The 19,288-nt window shown below is 43.7% G+C and overlaps 1 protein-coding gene across 7 annotated transcripts in view; it reads left to right on the forward strand.

The window, feature by feature from the left end:
• The window catches only part of FNIP1 (folliculin interacting protein 1), an 89,859-nt gene that overhangs the window by 29,410 nt on the left and 41,161 nt on the right, over positions 1-19,288 (forward strand). For 4 of the 7 annotated variants that reach the window (XR_014561589.1, XR_014561590.1, XM_083728371.1 and 1 more), the window contains exon 2: positions 11,839-11,965. Coding sequence is in view for 4 of the 7 variants with exons in the window: in XM_083728371.1 (XP_083584497.1) it covers positions 11,839-11,965 (127 nt within the window). In the remaining 3 variants the exon portion in view is untranslated. Of the gene's footprint in view, positions 1-1,828; positions 2,640-11,838; positions 11,966-19,288 lie in introns of those variants that run through there. The other 3 variants (XR_014561591.1, XM_083728373.1, XM_083728374.1) reach the window with 3 other exon arrangements.

Below are 19,288 nucleotides of genomic sequence, written 5' to 3' on the forward strand. Positions count from 1 at the left end.
GTTGTGTTGTAATCTGCCCTATGCTCATAGGTGCCATCGGGGGGAGGGGGAAACAGGGAGCCAAGGGCTCCCCCCAAATTTTAAGGAGTGGGCCGGGTTTCCCCAAACTTCTGTGGCAGCTGTGTGCACACACTGCAGGGCATGTCACGTGCACAAGATGCGGAGTGTGCACACAACATGTTAGCACGCCCTGTAGCATGTGTGCTTGATGTCAGCATGCCCCACGGTGTGTGCGCACAGTGTGCTTACGTCACGCGGCCCCAACCCCCTCAATTGCGGGAGCGAGGTGGTGTGCTCGCCTGTGCTCCAGTCTGGAGGAAGGGTAGAGTATAAAAGTTCTGAAGCAAACAAATAGCGCTTTGGCACATGGCATGGTGGGGAGAGCTATTTGATATGCCCAAACCCCAGTTCTGTGTGAGAAACTAATCACATGGTTCTTTGGAGCCTGCGCCATGTGGCTTCTCTGGAGGCACTTGCTGTTCTTCAGTGGAATTCACGAAAGGAGTTAGGAAATCCCTTGAAGTGGAATCTTAAGACTTCAGGACTCCATCAATGGCATAATGCAAATACACACAGAGTTCTCAGATGGAAAACTACTGGTGAAGTGAATTAAAAATGTGTTAGACTCCTGGGAAATTCCGTCCCATAATGTGTAAAAAGTTAAGGAGGGCTTCTCACAGAAAATATTGACATTTTACAGAATACCTTTTTGAGGGGGAAATGGCCATTTAACATTTTAAAAAATGTCTTTCTCTGTTTTATTGTATTAGGTAAATATGTTTCTGAGAACAGATGTCAGATTAATTATGTCTTTAATTCCCCGCATTAGATGTTTACAAATATTTTTGGGGTGTTTTAAGGGGGCAATTTGTATTAAAGCATATGGTTGATTTTTCTTTTGACAATGTAATTATATATATCTATATTTAAAAGATAAAGATTTGTTGACAATCTCTCTTTTCAAGCTTTAAAAAACCAGCAATCCTGAATTACTACTTTTACTCACGTTAACCTTTTCATGTTGTCTCTTGAAATTATACATAGTTAAGGAAATGTGAAAGAGGGTTGGGAAAGATAGGCTATACCACCTTTGGGGCTGCAATCCCATATGCACCTACTTAATTGGCAGTGAACCCCATTGAACTCAATAGGACTTACTTCTTTGTAGACAGGAGTGTGTTGGATTGTACTGCCAAGCACACAGGACCCCATGGCTTGCGCTTTTCCTTCCATCCAAGATTTTAAGTCAAAGCCTAAAAGATTTGCTTTTCATTCCTAGAACAGCCCTCCCTCTATCTTTGTGTTTTGCCCCAAGAGCAGTTATGAAACCTTGTTTACAGCAAGGAAGCTGGGCACAATTTCTAAATGGGTCTATAGCTGTACATTGCTATCCAATTGTGTGTGTGTGTGTGTGGCAGTTTCTGGGGTTTCACTTGTAATATTAATGAGCCGTTAGAGAGCAAACAGTGCTTCCTTTGTTCCTATAGAAGATCCAGTCTGGGGAGGGCCGGAGGGTGAAGATTTCATGGGAGAGAAAAATAATAAATCTTTAAACTGAATTTTTCTGGCATGCTGCACTGGTCTGTGCCAGAGCTTTGAAGAAGAAGGCATAATCAGAAGCAGAGTTTCCCCACTCGTGCTAAATAATAAATCAGACACCCAAACAAGAGCCCCACATGGGTTAATGGCCTTATTTTCATGGTGAAATCTGCATGCATGTATCTAAGGCAGAGCCGGGATTGGCTGGCAAGCTCATTGCAGATCCAGGTGGCATATACTGACAGCTCCGGGTCACATGATGGCTATTAGGGCTTGCTTTTCCACTCATCTGGCTGAGCTTGTCAGCCAGGGTTGAACGCAGGCATCCTGCAGCTCCAAGGAATGTAGAAAATGAGAGGAGGGGAAAGGAGGGAGGTCGCGAGAGAGGAGGCTGCTTTGTTGTCTTTCTCCCTTCGATCAGTCTGAATTTCTGACAAGCGTGGACCACGGAGGTGCGGAATTGCAGCCGCAGCTGCCAGGAGACCCTGGTCATGAGGCTCAACCCATATCGGTTTCGCCAAAGGAGGAGGATAGATTAAACTGGCATGTACAGTCTGCATTGGCTGCCAAGGGGGCACTTAGCTCGCTGATGAATTAGATTGATCTTCTGTCCTCTGCAGTAATACCCCCGAGGAAACAAAGGAGCTGGAAAAAACAGGCAGTGTTTGCTGTAGTAAAATTCTGGACTGATCAACAGAATGGGAAGGCGGGGTCCCGGTTATGAAACTATAAGGCAGCGTTCATATGTGGATCCTTGGGCAAACGCGTGGATTCTGCTTCGGGGACCTGTTTCTTTTCTTCAAGGGTTTTTCCCTTCTCCTCTCTTTTTGTAATCCTGCCTTTTAAGATTAAGGCTGTCCTCCTCGTCCTCGTGTCCCGTCCCCCCCCCCCCGCTGCCTCTCCTTTTCGTGCTACAGCATGGAACATCTTTTGTTTCAGTTAAATTCAGTCCTCTCGGTCTGTCACCTGACAGTCTTGTGGTTCTGGATGAATGTGGTTCATTTCTATTATTAACCTGGGTTGGCAGCTGGTCCTCCTAACAGGAGTTTATAGAGATTCCGAAAAGTGGAGCTTGCTTAAGGGAGAAAGATGCTTCCCAGGTATGAAATAAATACTATGATCTGGACATTCTTTTCAGTGGCAGACTTGCTAAATAAATATGTGTATATATTTGAAGTTGTCCTATTTTATACTGTAGAAATAATTATGCTCTTTGGGGGGGGGGATAGCTCTGTACTACACCACTATTTTAAAATGAATGTATATAATCTTCTGTTGTTTTTCCTAAGGCATTTTGTGTTGTAGTGAAAGATTATGAAACGGTGCCTGGAACACTAGTGGTTGTAACCCTGGTGGATTAATCTTGTTTAGGTGGGACTTCCTCCGTAATAAGGATTATTTCCTAAAATAATCAACTGGTGAAATTGGGACGGGTACTTTTTTGATGGTATCTTTTTAAAAAACAGCTCCGCAACACACACAACTCACCACCTGAATTTCTAAGACCTGTTCTACTCCAAGTTAAACCTGTTTAAATCCTATTAATTTGACTATGAGGCATTGAAGCACATGGTTCACTTTCCCATTTGAAATTAATGAAACTTAAAAAGTACTTAACTTTGGCTGGATAGTCCCCCCCCCCCGGGCAAGTTTTTACATTTAATATTAAAGCAGTAGAATCGTTAGAGCATCAATATATGATTTAATTATACCTATCAAGAGCTGTTATATTGCTTTGAAAAACAGGGAAGAGGAAGACCTGACTATGGAAAATTTAACCTCAGGATCCCTTAGTAGGGATGCAAAAAACCTGAATAGAGATCTGACTTTGAATCAAATTATCAAAAATAAAATAGGGACTAACAGGTGGGAGATACATATGAAAATAAACTGAAGTTAGTTTCATTTGCAATCAGCCATGTAGAGAACAGCCAGAAGTTATGGTAGAGGAGTGTCTAGAGGCAGCAAATAAGATCTGTGTTTTATTGCTGTTCTTATTGCAGAATGCATTATTTCTTTCCATGTGGCAGTGAAATAGTATACGCATAGTCCAGGCTTCTTTGACCATAACTTGTGCATCTGTCTTTACAAATTGTTGCTAAGCTAATGGGCAAGTCCAACAGATCAGATTTTACACTTGAACCTTAAAAGGCACAAGTGTAATAAGCTTGTGTAATATTAAACATTAGTTGGAAAAGATGGTACCACATTCGTAAATTTAGATTTATACATGTGGAATGCAAGAGTGGCCTGTCTCTGGGCAGAGACAGGAGTTATGTCCTTCCCCATCATCACCTCTGCCCTACATAAAATAATCAAGCATTTTACAAGCCAATCTGAACTTTGGAATAAGACAAATTCATTTCTAGTCTTTAGAAAAGTCTTCAAGAAGTGAAGCAGGATTCCTAGCAACCAGGTTATAGTTTTGCCACTGATTTTCATTCTCTTCCCCTAACTCAGTATTTCCCCCACAATTAACCAGACCTTTCTATGGGCGCTAAAGTTAGCCACTGGCTTTGCAACTTTGATCCAGGCCTAGTTCAGTCTCAGGAGAAAGGGGACACATGCCCCCTGCGACAGCTATCTCAGGTTGGGAGTCTTTGTGGTGCTGGAGAGAGTCACATCCTCCTCCCTTGGAGGCGAGAGAAGACTGTTGAAAAGCAGTCGGGTCTCGCTAAATTTGGGAGGCTTCCCAGACATCGTGAGACTCCATATAGAAATTATTGTGCGGGCTAATGTTTCCTTCCTAGGTGATTGTTACAGAGTAATGACAATAAAGTGGGAGAGGTCTTAACCAGCAGGCACTGTGACTGAAAGAGTTTCAGATGAGGATCAAATGTCACCAGCTGACTTTGTTCCAAGTCTGCTTTGGATTCTAACACTGTGTAGCAGTCGCCACAACTTTGTGTTATCTTGGCAAACATGGAACATAAAGCCACATTTGACAAGATAATAGCAATGCAGAAGTAGACTGGAACTTGAGGGGGAAGATTAGTTAGAGGGACAACTGAAGGCTTAACCTTCCTTTGTCCACTGATTCGCCCAGGCAAATCGGAACTATTTTTCCCAGTTCAGAGCCCAGAATATGGGCACACAGTAGCAAACCATATAGGGGCAGTGTACTAAACCTTGGTGAGCAGATTGTGGCCTGTAGGTCCTGATTCTTGCTGCCTCAGCATTTCAATGCAACCAACTACATAGGTCTTATTTATATCTCACCTTTCTATAAACCCCATTTATATTCCGCCGTTCCTCAAATGCTATCAAGGTGGCTGGCATGCACCCCCCTATTTTATCCCCACAATAAACCTGTGAGGTGGGTTAGGCCAGGAGGCAGTGACTGGCCTATTGTCACCCAGTGATGTACATGGTGAGTGAGGATTCGAACCCTGACCTCCAAGGTCCTAGTCTGACAGCTCTAACCATTGCATCACACGCTGTAGTGGCATTGTCAATGCTGGGAGCTACATATCCATTAGCAATGCTACAATCCTGTGCACAATTTAGGTCCTTTTGAGAGAAGTTGGATTTAAACAACATAAACATTTGTTAGTAACTACTGGCTTACTGTTAGTGATGGTGAGTATTGTCACTGTTTATTCCTCTCCCCTCCTTCATAGGAGGAAGTGTTCAGTCCACAGGTCTAATAATCCACTGTTGGGTTCTAACCGATAATTTAGCAATATCTGTGATATTCAACTCTTCCAGGTGCTATAGTGTTGTATTATTCCAGGCACAGGCAAACAGCCCTCCAGATGTTTTGGGACTACAACTCCCACCATCCCTGACCACTGGTCCTGTTAGCTAGGGATGATGGGAGTTGTAGTCTCAAAACATCTGGAGAGCCGAGTTTGCCTATGCCTGTATTATTCCCACCTCAACCTCAGTTTGCCATACTTTCAGTCACAAATTCTACAAATGACCATTAACAAATGTGTAATTTCTAATCCTAAACCACCACCCCCATTATATTAACTTGTAAAAATCTACAGTGTTCCGAATTCCAACCCAAAGATCATCCTAACAGTAGCCTAATGCTGGCTGGTTTCCTATGCAGTGTAAATCATTGCACCTACATCAATATAATCCAAATGATAAATACTATAAGCCGAAGTGTAATTTGATCATTAGTTAGCAAGTGGATTGGATGTTTCCCTTGTTAAACAGTACTAGGTGCTTAGATGCATTATGTCACTTATACTTTCCATTGAGGCGAACAGCTTTGGTGACTGTTGGAAAGAGTCAGAGGGGCAAGGGTACCAGACAAATGGAGCAAGAACCTATTCCAGTGTGCTTTTGCCTATCAACATTCCAGAAAGGTGCTAACATGAAAGGCATGCAGAACAGATAAGATGGCATAAACTATAAATATCATTTGCGTAGATGTCCTTTAAAAATAGTTTAAAGTGATTCATCACCTGGCAGTTTTCATAACTTTAGTTAAGATATGCTGTTGGGAATAGTGGTTTGATGGCTTTATTTTTTTATTATTTTTATTTTTTGGAACAGCCTCCCCCAACCTCCAGATGTCATAGACTTCGGTTAGAATCATAGAGTCATAGAATTGTGGAGTTGGAAGGGACCCTGAGGGTCATCTAGTCCAACCCCCTGCAATGCAGGAATATCAACTAAAGTAGCCATGACAGATGGCAATCTAACCTCTGCTTAAAAACCTCCAAGGAAGGAGAGTCCATAACCTCCCAAGGGAGTCCGTTCCAGCTTGGAACAGCTCTTACTGTCAGAATGTTCTTCCTGAAGTTTAGTCGGAATCTCATTTCTTGTGACTCAGATCCACTGGTTCAGGTCCTACCCTTCAGAGCAGGAGAAAACAAGCTTGCACCATCTTCCATGTGGCAGCCCTTTAGATATTTGAAGACAGCTATCCTATCTCTTCTCAGTCTCCTTTTATCCAGGCTAAACATACCCAATTCCGTCAACTGTTCCTCATAAGGTTTGGTTTCCAGACCCTTGATCGTCTTGGTTGCTCTTCTCTGCACACGTTCGAGCTTATCAACATCCTTCTTAAAGGTAAAGGTAAAGGTACCCCTGCCCGTACAGGCCAGTCTTGACAGACTCTGGGGTTGTGCGCCCATCTCACTTAAGAGGCCAGGGGCCAGCGCTGTCCGGAGACACTTCCGGGTCACGTGGCCAGCGTGACATCGCTGCTCTGGCGAGCCAGAGCCGCACACGGAAACGCCGTTTACCTTCCCGCTGGTAAGCGGTCCCTATTTATCTACTTGCACCCGGAGGTGCTTTCGAACTGCTAGGTTGGCAGGCGCTGGGACCGAGCAGCGGGAGCGCACCCCGCCGCAGGGATTCGAACCGCTGACCTTTCGATCGGCAAGTCCTAGGCACTGAGGCTTTAACCCACAGCGCCACCTGCGTCCCCAACATCCTTCTTAAATTGTGCTTAATGTGAATGTTATATTTATCTTGAAAACAGACCATTGTAAAAGATCATTTACAGTGTGATCTAATGCATGCCTGTTCAGAAGAATGGTTGTATCCAAAGGACACGACTCTAAAATGTGTAATGGGACGCTTACTAAGCCTAGACAGATTTAGTCATTTATTTTTATTGAATAAATTTCTATCCCACTCCTCCTCCCAAAGGAGTCCATGGTGGCAAACAAGTGATAAAAAAGAAAAGAAAAACTAAAACGTCTTTAAAACAGTTCCATTATAGATGCAGACTCAGAAAGAGCTCAACTTAAAAGGCTTGTTGAAAGAGAAGTCTTTGGTAGGTGCAGAAAAGACAACAGAGATGTCTGTCTAATATTCAAGGGATGTCAAAGTCAATGTCACACAGCTAAAGGCTTGATTCCTAAATTAGGCAGGATGGAACTCCTGATAAGAGACCCTCACCTTCAGAGTGCAGTGATTGGCTATGTCAGCTCCCCATTAGGGAGGGGCTGCTTTGCGGGCGGGAACCGGGTCTCCATAGCGACCCTGGAGTGGGCGGAGATAAGCTGCCCACATCAGCAGGGTCCCCGGCCCAGGAGGCCCTGTTTCTTGATGATGGTGCTCACCTTTCTGACATGGCTCGATTGGCGGTTAGGCATTGGGTAAGCCTTTTATCGGGACGCAGGTGGCGCTGTGGGTTAAAGCCTCAGCGCCTAGGACTTGCCGATCGAAAGGTCAGCGGTTCGAATCCCTGCAGCGGGGTGCGCTCCCGCTGCTCGGTCCCAGCGCCTGCCAACCTAGCAGTTCGAAAGCACCTCCGGGTGCAAGTAGATAAATAGGGACCGCTTACCAGCGGGAAGGTAAACGGCATTTCCGTGTGCGGCTCTGGCTCGCCAGAGCAGCGATGTCACGCTGGCTACGTGACCCGGAAGTGTCTCCGGACATCGCTGGCCCCTGGCCTCTTGAGTGAGATGGGCGCACAACCCCAGAGTCTGTCAAGACTGGCCCGTACGGGCAGGGGTAACTTTACCTTTACCTTTAAGCCTTTTATGGGAGGGGAGGTTGTTGCCTCCACCTGCCCCTCCATGGTAAGGGTATCCCGTTAAAGGGATCCGGGGGTATGGTTCCTGTCCGAAGCCTGGGCATAGGCTAGGGCCAAGACACAGCCCTAACGGTACATCAGAGAGCTCCCCCCTTCCAGTGGTTAACCCTTCAACAAGACTTCCTGCAGGCTTGCAGCAGTCAGGTTATAGTCTTGCTTCGCCCAATTGCCTAAGCCAATGCTGCTCACTTTTGTAACCAATAAAGTTGTGGCCTTATTTATCCCATTAAATCAATATCCTTTTTTTCATGGGTTTATTCCGGGGAAGCTTGGGGTCCAGGTCCTTGCCACACAAATAAGGGGTGAGACGATTTTTCAGATATCCTGGCCTCAAGCTGCATAGGGCTTTATTTACCAAAACCAGCACCCTAAACTTAGCTCAGCAGCTAATTGGCAGCCATTCCTGATTTCTTTATGGAGCCTGTACGACCAATCAACCACATCATTTGTAATACTGAACAGTCAAAGATCAAGGTCACATCTGGTCCTCAGCTGATTGTGGAAGATGCTTAGGCATGAACAGGATGTTTCCCCACAGCTATTTAAAATGCATGGTGTACAGTGTCCTGAACACAACTTAAGTCATTCCAAAATGCCTTACTGCCTGCAACCAAGGGAGAGAAAATCTAGGGCCTTTTGTTTTTATTTTCTTCTTCTAATGTAATCCTTTATACTCATTTTCTGGTTATTATCTCTCACCTAATTACATACATTCAGCCCCTCCTCTGTTTATTGTACCTCTTGATCACTCTTACGATCTCAGCCTATGGGCAACAACAGTGTGTTGAGGTAGGGCTGGCAAAACACCAACCTATTTGTTAAGCAATTTAAAACCTAGATATTACACATTTGGAAAGTAGACAAAGTACTTCCCACACTAAGTATTTCCTACAAAGCAAACCATCCTTAAGGTACCCAGAAGCATCAGATTCTGGGCAGCCGTAGAGTGTTTTGCCGTATCTCATACCTTGCATGTTCAAAGTAATAATAAAGTATACTTTCCTCCAGAAGTATGAAATAATGTGACAATTTGTATAGGTACTGGATACAGTGATATATTTTCTTGGGTGGATCCATAGTTTTTAGAGCCAAACAGTATAAACAGCTCATTAGGAGTCAAAATTCATTGAAGTTCACTCAGAATGTACAATTCATTTTGTCCCCCCCCCCCTGAAAAAACAAAACAAAACACTGGTCTAGTCCAATGGCCCATTCAAACACTTTTCTTCATCTTACCCATAAAAAAAAGACAAGCCACACAACACAGTAGTAGTAGTTAATAACCTAGCCATCATACACAAAATGGTGCCTGATTCTCTAAAAGAGCCTTACCCAACCTGCTGCCCTGCAGGTTTCTTGCACTAGAAGTCCTATGAACAACTTTGACAGTGGAACAGACTCCCATGAGAAGTTGTGGATTCTCCTCTCTTAGTTTTTAAGCAGAGGTTGGATGGCCATCTGTCATGTGTGATCTAGTTGAAATTCCTGCATTGCAGAGGGTTGGACTATACAATTCAGAGTTTCCCAACTTGGGTCTCCAGCTGTTTTTGGACTACAGTTCCCATCATCCCTGACCACCGGTCCTGCTCGCTAGGGATGATGGGAGTTGTAGTCCAAAAACAGCTGAAGACCCATGTTTGGGGAACTCTGGACTAGATGACCCTTGTGATTGCTTCCAACTCCCCAATTCTATGATTCATGCAAAATCTTTTTCACACATCTTATATCTGCAAAAATATATGGTTGGCTCTTGGAAGGATAAATGTGTGGATTCAATGTGCCTGTGTCTTATTGATTGTTGCACTGAACCTGTTCCCTGAGCTCGTCTTCTCCACTGTCTCTCAATCCCAGTTGCCAAGGAATATTTTTTGGAAGACATGTTATGTAACATTGATAATAGTTAGCTGGGTCAATCATGAAATGTAATTTATGAGACACACCAAAGCCTTTCAAGGATAGTTAAAATAGCATGTGCTCAGACGGAGGAGTAAACAGGTTCATTTTACCTTGATCAAATGTTGATGAATGCGGCAGGGTTTTTAATATATATATATTTAGCTCACTCTCCTCTTAGCACGTAATCTGCTCTTGGAGCTTTTTATAAGCAGACTTCCCTAAAGATCTGGAACACTTTCTGCTCTTCCTTGCCAGGCAGCTGTCAAGAGTCAGATGTCAAAATACTACTAAATGGAAACCATGTCTTAAAGAAAGGGGTGGTGGGCTTATTGCAAATTAGGTAAATGAAAAGATTTGTTTGGGGAGGGTTGGTGTAGAGTTGTTGGTTAAATAACAATTGCAAGATGAAAACAATATGGGTTTAATGCAGAAATGCCACATCTATGCAGGTGACTTTAAGCACTGCATGAAATACCAAGCTAACTTCAAGTACGGATATATAAGAGAGTTTGGGCCACTTTGTATATATCAGGGATTATAGTTTAGGTGAGAATCTAAACATACGTTTTATTTGTTAAAAAAGTTTTCCAAGGTTATCTCAGCTTTGCTTTCATTTGTTCTCTCTGGCAATTTCAGTATTTGAGGCCAATGTTGAGGAGTTGCAGAGTTTGCACCCCCATCGTGTAGGCAGCATTGGGGCTGCCCCTGTGGCCGACCCCTCTCTACCTCCCCTATAGATGAAAACCTGGCTCAGCCAAAAGGGTGTTCACAAACATCACTGATCAACTGATGGGCAGTGCCTGCCAAGCCCCTTTCAAAGCACTGCACAAAGAAGGGGTTTCTGAAGACCCCTTCGGGCAAAAAAGGTCACCTGGTATCATTGTGACATCAGGTAGTTGACACTCAGCAACCTTGGCCTGTAAGGGGTACAGGAGAGAACCATCCGCTCCAATGCACTAAAAGGGCTCCCCACCCCTGGTTTTGCGTTTGATCTGGACCAGGGGCTGGCAAAGCTTTTGTGGCTTGAGCCGGTTCACGGTCCCACAGACGCTGCGGTGGGCCGGAGTGCTCAGGCGCACACACATGCACAAACACTATTTCTGGCGCTCCTTCTGGTGCGGAGGAGGCGTGTGCAGCTTCCCATTGGCTGCCGGAGCTTCCTGCAGCCAATGGGAAGCTGGCCAGCATCACGGAAGGCAGTCCCCGCTCTGCTCTGCACCGGTTTAGCATGGCACACGGGAGCCGACCGAAGTTTTGCTTTTTTTAAAGCATCTAATATTCCAGTCCCAGGAAGAGTATTTTTATTCCTCCTTTTTATAGGTGCAGGAGATGATTTCAGTGGCCTTTGTGCTCTTATAAATGTGGTGATAAAATGATATCTCAGATGTCTATGAAACAGGAACTGATTAGCCATGGCAATCCCGTGATCATGATGAATTCTTTGTGGGTTGGTATAAACTATAAAAATCCAGAGACAAGCCAAAGCCTCCTGTAGCTTTCTTCCCCATAAACATTGCATTGTTCTCATCTGGTATCTCCCTTTCCACTAATAATAGTGGCGTTATACTAGGTGCTTTTTAATGCAAACATTGTAATCATACTCTGCATTGTGTATTGACTAGGATTAGAAGTACCTTTGATTTTTTTAAAAAGAAAATGTTGTAGCAAAGATTAATGTTCCCAGTTGAGTTACACCCATTTATTTATACCACTGTGCAAGTTGGATGAAGAGGTTTCTCTGTTGATATATATTTACACAAATTAAATTTGCATTTTATGTATATTGTTGTTACCTGTTGTTACCCCTTAATAAAGTCAGTGAAACTTTTTTTTAATAAACTCTATTGTAAAAGCCACAGAGATAAGAAACTCTCTCTCACTTTTCCTCCCTATTAAAGCTGGCCTTTGCCGGAGTTTGATCCAAGTCAGATCCGACTAATTGTGTACCAGGACTGTGAAAGAAGAGGGCGAAATGTTTTATTTGACTCCAGTGCTAAGAGGAGAACTGAAGATGCATCCGTCTCGGTGAGCAATATTCACACTAGTATGACTGCCTTCTCCCCTCAACCCCCCCCCCCCCCGAAATGCAATGCAAAGTTAATTCATGCAGGCTTCAATAATAAATTATTTGCATCAGTAGCCATGCTTTGAAAAGAGATATTCAAAATGCTACGTTTAAAAAGAGGTTGTGTTTGCAGTGCATTAGTGCTTCAGCTGTTCCTCCTCATTGCTTTACTGTTACAGCAGTCTCCTCTTTTTAACCTACCCCTTTGTTATATCATATTTCCTCTCATAGGATCTCTCCTTTTCCTGTAGCTTTAGGAACAGCCTAGATGGTGAAAATGCCTTCACTATTTATTCCCTTACTTGTCTTCTGGCAAGCCAGAATTTAATAAAGTTTGAAAATAATTCCAGTGAGGGTGAATCAGGTGTACTGTAGAACAACAGAGAGGAACCTGTGGTCTTTCAGGTGCTGTTGGACTACAGCTCCCATGATCCCTGACCATTGGCTGGGTGGGGCTGATGGGAGTCCTATAACATCTGGCAGGGCACAGGTACCCCAGCACTGCTGTATAGATGATTATTAGGACACTTGCATGCTTGAGGGTTATGCATCGACCCAGTTTTCACGTAATGCTTAGCAAAAGCTGCGGCTTAGCACTGAGCCGGGGGAACTTCCAAACTGTGGGCCCACTTTCCCTTACAATGCTGTTTCCCCCAAACCACACCCGCCTGCCTTACCCCTGACATCATACGTGACATCAGGCAGGAGGCGGGGAAAGGTGTGGCCTGCACACTTGGTTCATGGAGCTTGTAGAGATAAAGATCAGGTCTACCAGGCTAAAAAATGTTTTGCGCACCTGAGCCTTAACATGAACAAGCAAATATGCAGCCTCCCAAAGAGAAGATTGTCGCTGCTTTGGTCCTGCCACCGCCACACTGCTGTGAGCTAAGCCATGGTTTGGCTTAGCATTGCATCTGAACCTTGATCCATTGTTTATCTTGCCCCCAGTTAAATCACAAACTGTAGCTAAGGTTTGTTTTGTGGCCTACCACTCCTTGTTTTCCTGAGGAAGATGAACCATGAGCCTGGGTTTGGACATAATGCAAACTAGCTTAGCTCACACCAACTCAGCAGCAGCAGGACTGAAGGAAGAGTGGAGCAGCTATGGTCACATGGGAACTCATACATGTGTTCAAGCTCAGCCATGGTTTGGCTTAGTGTTAAGTGTGAACCAGATTCTGTCTCTCCTCCAATCTTCTCCCTTATACCGGCATTTCTCCCCACCCGTTATTTGATCACCCCACCACCTCTGTCTCATCAGCTTGGGAAACATTGAATCTATTACTTGGATGTATAGATCAATCTTTTAAAGAAAGAAAAAACTTTTAAGGAAGGTACTGAAGAAGTGTGGAAATGTACTGTACTATCTCACAAGCATACCTGAAGGAGTGTCTCCACCCCCATCGTTCTGCCTGGACACTGAGGTCCAGTGCCGAGGGCCTTCTGGCAGTTCCCTCCCTGCGAGAAGCCAAGTTACAGGGAACCAGGCAGAGGGCCTTCTCGGTAGTGACACCCGCCTTGTGGAACGCCCTCCCACCAGATGTCAAAGAGAAAAATAACTACCAAACTTTTAGAAGACATCTGAAGGCAGCCCTGTTTAAGGAAGCTTTTAATGTTTAATAGGTTATTGTATTTTAGTGTTTTGTTGGAAGCCGCCCAGAGTGGCTGGGGAACCCAGCCAGATGGGCGGGGTATAAATAATAAATTACTACTACTACTACTACTACTACTACTACTACTGGGGATTCCAATGATGGCATCTCCTCACATGCAAGGCTTTGGGCCTTAAAATAAGTGTTAGCCACATACTGAGCCCTTTTACCTGTAAGTAACTGCAGAGTACATTTCCGAAGCGGAGACATTATCTCTTTGTAGACAGTGAAGTTGTTATATTTCATCTCTTAGCAAAGTGGCAAATGACTCCTTCACTTGACGGCATACACGAAGTGCTAGCTGCATCCCACGGCACTTTTGCCCTTTGCAAGAAAACACTGTGTGGGACAGACGTTTTCTCACTGTGAAAAGAGCATCTGTTAGCTGCGTTTTAGAATTCAATGCCTTCTGCCTGTTGCCCCCCACATGTCTCAGCATGATTTATAGCTCCTGGCCTTCTCCAGTAGAGTGTCGGCTTTGTTGGCTTAGGAACATGGAAGGTTTGGACTTGAACAAAGCTGTCCACCATAATGGGTGGAGAATCAGCTGATTTTCAGAGCATGTATTTGTGTGGGGTTTGCCCGCCCACAGACACACACGAGAGGGCTATGTCCACTTCCCCACGCCTGCTGGAGTGAAATTTCTCGCTTAGAGGGACACATGGCCTTAGGAGTAGGCCAGGCAAAAGAAAGTTAGACCTGCAATATATTGCCTGTCAACACTTCTTGATAACAAACAGTTCTGCTGAAAAGAACACTACTGTGGCAGACAAAGCATGCGCTGTACCTTTTAAATGTTGGCATGTTTCAAAAGGCAGTTCCATGTGCACAGAATGAAAATATCTCAAACATTTACATAGACGTATGACCAAGAACAGCTTCTAATTTCATCTGGAGTGGCTACTCCTGACTTTCTGGGGCCTGTGCTGTGAATTGCTTTGACACAGAGTTACAATATCTCTGCCATCCTGGTCAGCCTTCTCCCAAACTGGTATCCTCAAGATTTTGCTGGACTACAACTCCAAGCATCCCTGAACATTGGCCAGTCTCCAGGTGACTACCTGCTGGTTCATAGAAACATATAATTGTAGAGTTGGGACCCTGAATATCATCTAGTCCAACCCCCTGCAATGCAGGAATATGCAACTGTCCCTTACAAGGATCAAACCTACATCCTTGGCAATATCAGCACCATACTCTAACCAACTGAGCTATCCAGTCTGGTTGCTGGAATTATTGTCAAGAATGCTAGACAATGTGAACCTTAGTCCGTAGCTGTCAACCTTCCCTTTATTTGCGGGAAATTCCTTTATTCCAGCACTGTTTCCCGCTGCTATCCCAGATTGTTAGATATCTCGTAGACTGTCCCTGGGACAGGTGAGGCTGCTGATCCCTTATTTTCGAGGCTGCTGATCCCTTATTTTCAAACCTGAAAGTTGACAGCTATGCCTTAGTCTGATCCATCTAGCAAGGCTCTTACAGTTTTAAGCATGAATGTTGTTGTCAGTAGTAGCAGCAGCAAGAGCATCACACTTTTATTCAGTGACATTAGTGAACAGAGTGCAATAATCCCTGCTCCTCCAAGTGCTTACAAACTAATTTTCAACACAGAAAAGCAGCAGAAGAGAAGGAAAAGTGGAGTCTGGCTTAAATAAGGAAGGAATATGTAATACTTTCAGATACATTTACAAAGCTTTCACGGAAAAGGTTGGTTTTGGGAAGGAATTTGAAGGAAGAGTGGTGGCACCATTAAGGTGTTTGGGAGGCTAGACAGGATAACTAAACACTCATCAGTTGTGCTTTATTATCAAAAGACCCTGAACAGGTATTTTTGTTTTTTACATTTAAGATACAACATTAGACCCTAGAGATTCATGGTTTGGGGGCTTTAACCTTGAAAGATTGAAGTCAGCCCATCCAACATCAAGGCAATGAATTATGCATGTCAGAAACATTCTTAGGCAACCTATCAATCATTAATAAACCCTTTATTTATAAACTGCTACTTTTAAAATGAACATTATGAAATTAAAACTCCTGCCTTCTGTTAGATGCATGTATTTTTCAGGTCTGGGCAAATCTGGTTTGTATAAATATTTGTTTATCTTTGTCTCATGAAAGTGCTGCAGGCTTTTGTTTTGTTTTGCCTTTTTGGCTGTAATTCATAAACAGTTAACAGAAGCAGACTCAAACCCACCTAAGTTATCATCCTCCAAGCAAAAGAGAAAAAAAAGAGAGTTTAGCAGTCCAGACATAAGTAAAAATGAGTTTAAATTTGCCATTTATATTCCTCCTTTCTCTTTGCAAACTCTCAAGGCAGCTTACAAACACAACAGCAAAACAAAAGGCAGTTTTATGTTAATGAACATTTTGATTTCTTGTGTGTGTTTTATGCTTAATCATGAATCAGTGAAAGGTGGGGGGTAAATTGAATAAATGAATAAAATATGTCATTAATGACTGGCCTAAGTCCATATTCAGGGCACACGTCAGAGGTCATGCCATGGTCTAGGGCAGGGGAGGTCCAGAGGGCAGCTATTTTATGTGGCCCTCCAGCCCCCATCTTCCTCTCTACCTCTTCAGTAGGTTGGAGGAGAGGTTCCCTTCACCCTGGCACTGTGATGCAGAGGGAAATTGCTGTCTCTGCTGTTCAAGGATTGGCTGCCAAAGCCCAGGTGTGGTTTTTGTCCTCCATATTGTCCTCTCTGTAGCAAGCCTAACACTGTGATGGGGATGAATGTGGTACATGTCTGCTGTGTGTGAGTGAGTGAGTGAGTGAGTGAGTGAGTGAAAGAACCGTGTGGCTGTATTTGTGTGTAGTCTGCATTTGTGACAAGGGTGTGTGCTGCATGTGTGTTCGGGGGGGGGGGGTTATATGCACTATGTGTTTGACAATTGCGGTGTTTGTGTGCGAGAGGGAGTTATTTGCAGCAACTTGGGCCATGGCTGTTGCTGGTATGCAGAGGGTTAATCAGTCTTCCGTGTGGCCCCTGTGCCAAGAACCTTAAGCTGGAGATGTTAATGGAAGAAAGATGGGCCTACAGCAAGGTGATAGGTTACAGCAAGCTTGTAGTAGAAAGTGCCAATGGGCTGACATTTGTTATTGGATAGCAACAGTGGGAATGCTTAGTGGATGCTTAGAGATATTCTAGAAGGGGGACTTGATCCAGATAGTAAGGTTAGGCATGGGAAGGAAGAAAAGGGAGGATCTAAAACAGAGGGGAAAACTACTGAGATGTAGTAGAGAAGGGTTGACTTCAAGCTGTGTGGATGAGGCAACACTTAACAGAGTTTGAACATGTTGAACACTCTGTCAACCTAAGCACTGAGTCGTAGGCCATAATTTTAAGCAGATTAATCGGATGCTTTGCAGTTATGGTTGTGAACACTGTACACCAAACACTAAATTACTGATAGGATCAGAAATGGGATATGCTGGCTGAGTCCTTTACCTTTCGGCGACCTGCCTGAAACCAAGACTGCTCCCTTGTAAGGTTTCGGTTTCTGGAGAACAAAGAATAGCCACTGCCATTGACCTCTTTGGCTGCCGAAAGTGCACAAGGACAGGGTCTGGCCTCAGAGGAGAGCCTTGAGGTCAAATAGCGGAGCTAACCAGAGTTAGAGTTCCCAGCTGTGTAGAAATGGAATCGCCAGCAAACCTCCTTGTGCTGCTGCTTCAATGGGCATGGCAGATGGTGCTAGCAGGACGGTGCCTGCGGGGTTTTTTTATGGCACATGCGTGCTCTTTTTGGGGACAGGGATTCCAACGTTCTTTTACGTGCTGCACTTATTCTGTAATCTCTTTTACAATGTTGGAAGCACGACTTGAGCTATGCCGGGAACACAAGTCGACCAGTTCCCTTTGTTGCATAATATCTGGTGGCTTGTTACATCTTGTATTTCATTGACATTCAAATCCAGAGGAAAAAAACCTCACACAGGAGCAGGGACACCTCAGATATTTGATCTAGGTGTCCAGCAGGTTACTCTTTAGCATATGCTGGGTTCTAAAATTGCACGTCTTAAAATTTGTCTGCGTTCTGCATTTTGCAAATGATTTGCTTGCTGGCAGACTGCTGACAGTTGGCATCCAAAAGATTGTGACCATTTGACCTCTTTTTACCACGGGATCCTTAAGTTCATTGCATTCTACTGTAAAGGCCAAAGGTATAATCTTCCATAGTGTTTGAATCAGGAAATGATCACTCTTAAGACATTGTGTTCAGCTGTGGCTTTGAAGAAAGCTGTGTAGGAAGCTTATAAGAGGCTCGTGCATAGACTCGATTAGCTAGCTTAAGGAAGATGTTTTGCCATCATAGGAATTCTCTCTCTCTCATATTCATTCATATATATATATATATATATATATATACATACATACATACACACATATGCTTTGCTATCAAGTGTTATTAAGAAAACTTTCAACATCAGCTGAAAGCTGCAGTGTGACTTGCCTGAGAAAGATGTTGTAACCCTGTGGACTCGGTGTGGTTTTATCACATGATGCTGTGCCTAGCCCAAGACGCTGTTGTTTATCAGAGATAAAATGAAATTCTAGTTCACGGGTTTCTAGTGAAGTCATATGATTGCCATTCACATGTTTTCAGCCATTGTCTGCCAAAAAAATTCAAGGCAGTAGCAATTCTAACTCTGCACGAGTTCAGCATTGTCTCTTTAATGATCAGCTTCTCATAATGGGAGGTTGTTCTTATGAGAAGAAATGAATTCTTGTGCTGCAGCCATAAGAAAAGAAAAGAAAAGAAAAGAAAAGAAAAGAAAAGAAAAGAAAAGTTAAGGGAGTTCTAGCTGGCTTTGCATAGGCTAGGCTGGCTGCCATAAGATCACTACTGAGAAATCCTGTGGCTCTCTAGAGGTTTTGGACTACAACTCCCATCAGCCTCAGCTAGCATGACGAGCAGTCTTGATGATGGGAGTTGTAGTCCAGCAACAACTGGAAGCGCACAACTGCCACCACATTTGCTTTAGATATTAACTTCTTTACCTGCCAATAGTTCTCTCAATGGGAGAACTGCAGTGAAAACTGCTGGGTGGGGGCAGATGTAAGCTACTGAGTGAGGGAGCCCTTTTTCCTTAAAATATTTCTTTGCAATTGCAGTCCCCATTCTCATTAAAATGTTCTGTCCGGTGTTTGCAAAATCTATATCACAGGGAGAATTTTAGGTGATGATATGATGAATAGCTGCACCTGTGGTTCTCTGAAAGCAGTCTGATTTAATGGAATTTTATTTTTTTTACCCCAAACTTAAATATGGAAGAAAAACAAAACCTTCGCAGGTTTTGCATATTTGTCCCTATTGAAGTTAATTTTGTTAATTTGGACCCAGTTCTCCAATCTGTTAAGGTAATTTTGAATCCTGATTCTACCTTGTGCGGTGTTAACTACCCTTCCTAGTTTGGTGTCATCTGCAGATTTGATGAGCATCCCCTCCATTCCTTCATCCAAGTCATTTATAAAGAGGCTGAACAACAATAGGCCCAGGACAGAACTCTGGGGCACTCCACTTGTCCCTTTTTTCCAGGATGTCGAGAAACCTTTAGTGAGCTCTCTTTGGGTTCATTCAATCAACCAGCTACAGATTCACCTAGCTTTAACATTGTCTCTGAATC

This window comes from Podarcis gaigeae (genome assembly GCF_964106915.1).
Source record: "Podarcis gaigeae genome assembly, chromosome: 2".
Taxonomy (NCBI): Eukaryota; Metazoa; Chordata; class Lepidosauria; order Squamata; family Lacertidae; genus Podarcis; species Podarcis gaigeae.